The sequence below is a fragment of the Sciurus carolinensis genome, chromosome 5, assembly GCF_902686445.1.
Source record: "Sciurus carolinensis chromosome 5, mSciCar1.2, whole genome shotgun sequence".
Lineage (NCBI taxonomy): Eukaryota > Metazoa > Chordata > Mammalia > Rodentia > Sciuridae > Sciurus > Sciurus carolinensis.
Genome location: NC_062217.1, coordinates 23312889 through 23321345, shown reverse-complemented (window position 1 = coordinate 23321345; position 8457 = coordinate 23312889). Strand labels below are relative to the sequence as shown.

Below are 8457 nucleotides of genomic sequence, written 5' to 3'. Positions count from 1 at the left end.
TTGGTCCAGGAATGAGAGATGATGCCTGGTGGGAGCCTGCCCTCCCCCTACGGCCCGTCCTTTCTTTAAATCAGTACAGTTTTTCAACCTTTGGAACAATTATTTTATTATACAATTTGTCTAAAACAAATTTAGTAAGCAACATTTCAGAAGAATGGGAGAAAGGATAGAGAGGGGCAGGGCAGGTGAAATGTCCCGGGCAGAACAGTCTCTGGTGTCTTTGGCAGGTGGGGGCAGAGGGGACCCAGGCTGGGCGCTGGTTCTGTGTGGCTCGGCTCTCCACTTGCTCGTGGCCACACCGTCTATGGGTCCGGCGCGTCTCTTCTCTCTGCCATTGGAACAACCGCATTGCTGGCGCGTGGCAGGCAGCAGCACAGTCTTCGGACACAGGTGGCGATCCTCCCAGTCCAGCCCTTCCTGTTGTCTGCGGGTGAATCCTGGGAGGAGTTTCCGTGGGCTCTTCCGAGCAGCCTCAGCAGCACCCTCCAGCGTTTGGGCAAGTAGGACAGAGAGTCAGACTGGGAGGCTGAGCTGGGAGTGGGGTCCTCTGTGGGCGGGAAGCCGAGAGGGATCGCGGGCAGGCTGGCCCTTCTGGCGGCCTCCTGCCCTGGCTCTTTGGCCTCCTGGGGCAGCTGAGGCTCACAGGGCGAGGGGAAGTTGTGAAGGGCAGGCTCACTCTTGCTCTTCCTTGGGAGGCCAGGGAAAGCAGATGGATCCACCGCGCGTGGGCAAGGCACAAACCTGGGAGGCACAGGCTTCCGCTGGAACGTGCACCCGACCCCCTGGCTTTTCCGGTGCTGGACAATCAAGTAGGTGGCCATGGCCGCATCAAACTTTCTCTGGACCAGGGATAACCAGGTCTGGTATGGATCCAAACCCATGTCCAGCAGGAGCGTCATGATTTCGGGGTCTGGGTGTTTGGGGAGTACCTCCCTCCACGGGTGGGGTGCGTCCTCCTCGCCCTGCTTTAGCCACGGATGCTGAGAGATTTGCTGGGCCGTGGGCCGCTTGTGGGGCTTCACCGTCAGTATGCTGCGGATGAGCCTTCGGGCTTTGACGGGCACACGGCCAGGGACATGGTACCTTGCCAGGACGATGCACATCAACAGCTTCTGGGAGGTGGAGGCCATAAACGGGAGGGTCTGTGTCAACATGAAGTACAGGATGACCCCCAGGCTCCAGACGTCCACTGGGGGGCCCTCGTACTCTTCCCGCACGACCGTCTCGGGGGCCAGGTATGGGAGAGTACCCCAGAACCTCCTCAGCTTCTGCCCAGGCCGGAACCTGGTGGCAGCGCCAAAGTCCACGAGCTTGATGTCGCCTCTGGCATCCAGCATGATGTTCTCTGGCTTCAGGTCCCGGTGCACGATGCCCCTGTGGTGGCAGTAGCCCACGGCACACACCATCTGCCTGAAGACCCTGCGGGCCTCCTCCTCCTGCATGCCACGTGCGATGTGCTGCAGTAGCTCTCCCCCACCTGCGTGCTCCATCACCATGTAGATGTGCTTCTTGGTGCCAATGACCTGGAAGAGCTGGGCCACACTGGGGTGCTCCAGGCTCATCCACACACTCGGTTCGGAGAAGACCGGGATGTTCTCTGGCACCAACTCCAGGACTTTCACTGCCACCTCTGCCCCAGTGGGGCGATGGCGAGCCAGGACCACCTGGCTGTAGGCGCCATGCCCAATGGCCCTCACGAACTCGTAGTGGTCTGTGAAGGCGCGCTCAGGGCGGGAGCAGAGCCCCCACGCTGAGGCTAAGCTACTCTCACTCTCATTACTCTGGCTAAACATCCTAAGCAGGAGCACCACCTAAGGATGCTAGCTTAAAAAAAATAACAAGCCAAAACAACAAATCAAAATCAGAAAACAAAAACAAGACAAAACAACAAACCCAAATCAAAGAACCAATATCCCAAGACCATTGCCACCAACCACCAATCACCAACCACCAAACGCACTAACTAGCTGGGATTCTGACAGGTCACCACCAAGAGCTTCCTGTACTTGTGGACAAAAGCACAGCTTCAGCCCATCCTCTTATATACCTGCCCTTTCAACTTGCCTCACAATGGTTCTTTGTGAGGTCAGAGCAAAAAATGGTCCAGTCATGCCTGGCCAGAACCCGCAGTGATCACCTCCCTTTTAGGCCTCCAGAACTTTCCCATATTCACCATAGGAATAAAAAGACTCCAGACATTTTGGGCTTTTGTGGGTTATGGAGACTGATATTTACTTGTTTATAAATTAAAATTTGTACACTATCTAAAAGCACTCACCTTTTCAATTCTAAAAATTTCTAATAACTCTAGGCTTTGAGGACCAAATCTTATCTATACACTCAAATTATTTACTTTCTTTCTCTTCAAAATAATTTCTGTCCAAATATGGTAGCATCTCACTTCTATTTTTTTATATAGAAGTGAGATATAAAATATATATATTTTATAATAGATATAAAATATATCTATATATTTATATTTATATAAAATATATCTATTTTCTATAATAAAATGCTCTGTTTCCTAAGACACTGGAAAGCACAGTCTTCACACCTTTGGGGCTAAATGGAAGGAAATCTTCATCATAAGTTTGCCATTCAGGGCTTCAAGGGATTTTTCATTAGAAGCTGAAACAACAATGGGTTGATATGTTCAAAGTGTTAAAGGACAGAATGTGGAAACAAGAATTCTAGAAACAGCTAACCTGTCCTTCCCAATGTGGAAGAAATGGAAGGATTCCCAGATGAATAAATCCCTTCATGCTGCTGTAACCAAATACTTTGGACTAGGTAATTTATGAGCAGGACTTATTATCCTCTACCCATTCAAGATCAAAGCATTTTGTTGCTGTATCCTCACATGATACAAGGAGAAGAAAGATTGAACTCAATTCATCACACACTATTTTTGGGGGTGGTATTAAGGGGGGAACATACTGGTGATTGATCCCAGGGCGTCATACATATCAGAGATACACTGAGATACACCCTCAGTCCTTTATGTATGTATGTATGCATGTATGAATTTTGAGACAAGATTTTTCTAAGTTGCTCAGGTTGGGCTTGAATGTGTGATTGTCCTGCCACCGTGAACTGAGTAGATAGGCTTAGAGCCTATTACGGGTTCGATCTGAGGTGTCTTTCAAAAGCTCCTGTATTAATGCAGAAACAGTGCTAAAACTTTAGATTGTGAGTTCTGTAACCTAGTCAGACCATCATACTTCCACTGGAGTTACTGTGTGGTAACTGTTGGCAGCTGGGGAGAGAATTGGGTCACTGGAGTCATGCCCTGGAAGGTTGCTTCTTTTCTGTGTCCCCTTTCCCCTCCTTCTGCTTTTGTCATGTCTTGAGGGGAACAGCTTTCCTTCACTGAGCCCTTCCTTCATGATGTGCTAACTCAGGGTGGACCCAGATAAATGGACTTTGCCATCTATGGACTGAGACCAGAGGGTTCATGTGCCATAGATAAACTCTTCATCTAAGTTTTTCTTGTCAGAGGGTTTCTTTAGAGTGACATAAAAGCTAACTGAAAAATTGGTATAGGGAGTTGTGAGTTTATTGCTCTGAATAAACTTATCGGTTAGATCTAAAAACCTTTGAAGTTGGTTTGCAGTAAGAATTTTTATTGTTTAGAGATCCAAGCTGGAAAAGCTTTGAATGTTTTGCAGAGTTTATTGGTGATTCTGGTTAGAGCTCAGATGCCCAGAATACTAAGAGAAATGCAGACCTTGCTCATGATCAAGAGGGATATGAGGAACTTATTTGAAATTGAACTGTAGACCACTTGTGTTACATTCTGGCAAAGAACTTGATTACATTTTATCCATGTCCTGAGACTCTGTGTGAGGCTGAATTTTAAGGTACTGGTCTAATGAAACTTGTGGAGGGGATTTCAAGATAGCACAGCATTCATTCACTGCCAAGGATATTGCTGGCATCTTTTAGCTTGCTCTATTGTGAGAATGGGGAACAGAAAAGAGAGATCAAAGATTTCAACAACTTGCAATTTGTCCAGAAAAGTGCATGAGAAGCTGAGTCTCAGGAAGATGAGCTTGTTAAAGAGATTATAATCCCTAAAGAGATGGCAGGTACTTTTCACAAACACAAGAGGAAGATGAACTGATAGTAACCGAGGAATTTACAAGACCTAGCCACTAATGGCTCCAGGATATAGAAGAGAATATTTCTTTGAAAAGATCGTATGGGTCACTCTACTGGCCCAGAGGATATTTAAAACATGCTTCACCATGCTAAGTCAGGACCTCATTGGCCCCCTTAGCCTTGGTTCAATGCACAATGGATATGCATTACATTGTGACATTAGTATCTGAGGCAGACCGGGTTTGAAATGTATGAGTACAGCATTCTCTCTGAAGCTCTCACACTATAGCTTCACATCAGCGTTGTTTCTCTTTCTCATGTTAAAGTGATCACTTTTGCTAACTGCACAGCAATATCTGTAGAACATACCTACAGTGAAAAGGATGGAAATTCAAATGTTTCATTCCAAAATCAATTTGATAGGAGAGAGAAAATCATGGATGGATACATAGCTCAGTGATTCAGGAGATTGCCCTGCTCTCCTTATAAGGACACAAATCCCACTGAACTAGTAGCCTGCACTGCTCCCTTTATAAGGATGCAAGTCACACAAAAATACCAGCTTTCCCTACCCTCTTATGACCTCATCTTAGGTAATTACATTATCATATATCCATTTCAGAATAAAAGCCCTTATTCCTAGGTGTGGGATTAGAACCTAGCAAATGCTCTGGGAGATATAACTTTACCCATAATACTCTCTATTTCTATTTTTCTAAGAGTTTTTATTCATAGGTGTAGACGTTTGTCATGTGATATTTCTACATCAATCCATTGCAATCAAAAGACTTCCTGGACTTATCAGTGAAGTGCATGTCCTTAGTAAGTAAGGTCTTACAAATTTATCATGCTCAATGAACCAATAACCTTTCACATGTTCACCTCTTAAAGATTCCACTGGCCAACCTCACCACACTGAGGAACAAGCTTCCAATACATGAACCCTAGAGGCAGTGAGCACTCCATACCCAAGCACAGCCACACTATTTCCTTATTATGCTGTTGATGTTTTGAGTATCTGTCATAGTTGATATTCCATTTAATACTTGATATTAAAATTTTGTCTATTCTTTCCTTCATCCATGTTATTACAATTCGTGAATTTTACAAATCATTTCAAACAACCAGCTCTTTATCTCATTGATTTCTTTCATTGTTTTGATATTCAATATAATTAATTTCTGCTCTTAAGTTCTACCTTTTGCTTTATTTTGGTTTATTTGCTCTTCAAGCCCCCTGCTCCCACCCCAGATTTTTCAGGTGGTAAAAGTGATTATTGATTTGTGCCTATTCCTCATTTGTAATGTGTTTTTAATGTTATCAGTGTCCAAGTACTGCCTTAGATGTATTCTACAAATTTTTAAATGCTGTTTTTTTACTAGTTCAGTGTCTATGTTATTTCCCTTTAAAGTTCCTTAACCCATAGATTATTTAGAAGTATGCTTATTTTCCAAGATTTTGGAGATTTTCTTTCATCTTACTGTTTTCTAGTCTGAGTCCTTAGTGTTGAAAGAACATAAACAGTGTAATTTCAATTCTTTTAAATTTGGTAACTTTGCTTTATGGCATGGGATAAGGTTTATACTGATTTATGTGCTTTTTTATGCATATTAAAAGAATCAGTATTCTGTTGTTGGGTTAAATACACTATAAATATCTCTTATAGTCTTTTCTTAGAAGGTGTTGCATTCTCCTATATCTTTTGCTGTTTTCAGCCTGGTTGTACTATGAATTGTTCATTCTCAAAATCTAATGCTATCCCTCTCCTCTTGCCTCTCATGTCACCCAACAAAAATAAATTGATGATTGATAAATAGATAGATCACATAAAAGTTATCCATACCCAATAGGGAAATGAAATTGAATCAGAGTCAATAAATTGATAGTAGTCTCCTGTCCTGCACTGTCTGGTGCCTCTCTTGATTTCCAAACTCTTGGAGGAACTTACATGGAACCTCTCATAGTTGCACGCTTTTTCTTTCCCTGGATGATTTACTAGGATGGACTCGCTTCTTACTTGAATTTATGGTATTCACCTGTTCCTCCATCTGACCTCAACCTTGGGGTCACTTTTGTGTTATTTGCTAGGTCAAGATTGCCCAGATATGTTGTCATTCAGGAGCAGCAGACATGAACATTTTCAATTCTTTTCATCATCTCCCATTTCTGTGCACTCTATATCTGTCCCACCAGTTTATAACTTGTCCCTGAAAGCTCTCAGCTTCTGTGACACAACCCATGATTCACCATCTAGGGACTTACCATGGACTCCAAGGTCCACCCCACTTTCCCAAATAGAATAGTTCCACATTAGTCTTTCAGATATGAGGAAGGAGTGAATACAGGGCAAGAAATACTGTTTTTACACAAAGTGTTCTCACACTAAACAGGTTTTAAGGACCAGTGATCTTCATTAGTATTTTTTTCCCTCTATTTTCCCACCTCAAATGGGCCTTCAAATTAGCTTTCCAATATTTTTACTCATATTGCATTTCTTTCTGTGCCTATTAAAAAGCACAGACTCTTTACAAGTTCATTTTCCTCTCCCTCTACTATTCACATAACTTTACTTCTTAATGGAATATTACTGAACCTTCAAGAAGAATGGAATTATGGCATTTATCAGCAGTAGATGAAGGTGGAGAATATCATGCTAAGCAAAATAAGCCAATCCCAAAGAACTAAAGGCTGAATGTTTTCTCTGATATGTGGATGCTAATTTACATTAGAAGGAGCTAGAGAAGAATAGAGGTACTTTGGATTAGACATAGGGAAGTGAAGGCAGGAGAGATGGTATAGGGGTAGAAAGAATAGTAGAACAAATCAGAAATTATTACCCTATGTACATATATGATTACATGACTGATATAAATTCTTTATCATGTACAACCAGAAGAATGAGAAGTTATACTCCATTTATGTCTGATGAGTCAAAATGCATTCTACTGTCAAATTTAAGAGTGAACTGATAGATTTTGAAGAAACTTCCATGAGCCTTATAATCCAGTAAACCAAAACAGATATCCTTGACCTCTTGCTATTCCAAATACCTAAGAAAAGCAGATTTCTTTTTTCATTTGATTCAGGTGTCTTAATAAATCTATTCATAGGTAAAGATTTGGACAAAAGTAGTTGGTAAGGTAACTGACCTAATTTTGAAAATTTGGGATTCCATCTCCTGTTGATCCAGGATGTGATATATTTTTCTTTCCTTAATAGCAACCCCCGAAAATGGCCCAACTGCTGCAGCTTTCTGGTGGCATCCATGTAAAAAGGGGGGCTGGGGGAAAACTAGGTTCTGTTATTGCACCTTGATTCTTGTGTTGGGTTCACATATTCTTAAGTCATAAAGAAAATGTGTTGTTTTTGTACACTGCACAGCAAGCCTCCTTCCTCAGCTCATAATGCATCTCTGTAAATTTTATAAATATTACCCTTCCAAAAAAATCACAAACATCATTTTTAGGCTGAAGGGGCTATAGCTCATTGGTGGAGTGCTTGGCTAGCATGGAAGTGACCCTGGGTTCAATCTTTGTCCCACACTAGCAAATGCACAGATGCAAGTAGGGGATAACTGTGAAAAAGATAAAGTTTCAGCTATTGAATAAGACAAAACAACAACCTCATCAGATGGGGAGTCAACACCTGAGACCCTAGAAGGTGCATCGGAGTGGGCCTCAGTTACCTCTTTCAGTATTACCCTTCTTCATCAAGAAAAATACCTGGGTGTAGTTCTAATATGTTTTCATGCACCTTAACTTTAATTAACCAAGAAGTTTTCCAGCCTCTGTGATGCAATTCCATTCATGATTTATCCAACATTTACCTACACCTTCCCAAGAAATTCTCCAGAAAAAGGAGGTGATTGTTCTGGTTTCTGGACCTCTACCCCACATGCCTGTCAGGCCCTCTGTGTCATTCCATGGGGAGCCATATATGAACTAGCTCAATATGTGTGCAAACAGGACAGGATGTGCAATTCTTCTAAAAATCAGGACTGAGTTCAGTTATTAAAATTAAACTGGGAACCTTACAAACTACTGCATTTCCAGTAGGCTGTCTTGGTCATGCCAATCTGTGCCCTTTACTGTTTGCTTCTCACTTTGGGAGTTCTCAGCATCCTGAGTAACACACTCATTCTAGGACTCACATAAACATTCTTATGTTCACATATTATATATGGAAAAGAGGCTTTGCATTCCCACCCTGCTCATGCAGTGTGAGTGGTCATGAAAGACTGTGTCTAAAGAACATCTCAGTAAACCTTTGATGACTGTGGCATCTTTCCAAAATGTTACCACTCTTCGTTACGGTGGGAAGATTCCTCGAGTGATAACTGTCTTATTTCTTAAGTGC

At 42.6% G+C, this 8457-nt stretch overlaps 1 protein-coding gene across 1 annotated transcript; it reads right to left on the bottom strand.

The window, feature by feature from the left end:
• Positions 1-302: 302 nt before the first annotated feature.
• Positions 303-1793, bottom strand: LOC124985530 (sperm motility kinase 2B-like). The gene has a single exon (XM_047554274.1). It carries the CDS (start codon positions 1791-1793, stop codon positions 303-305), a length of 1491 nt encoding a protein of 496 aa, XP_047410230.1.
• Between the last annotated feature and the right edge of the window lie 6664 nt (positions 1794-8457).

Coding starts and splice junctions, on each gene's coding strand:
- LOC124985530 (XM_047554274.1), bottom strand. CDS start 1,793: ATGTTTAGCCAGAGTAATGAGAGTGAGAGTAGCTTAGCCTCAGCGTGG.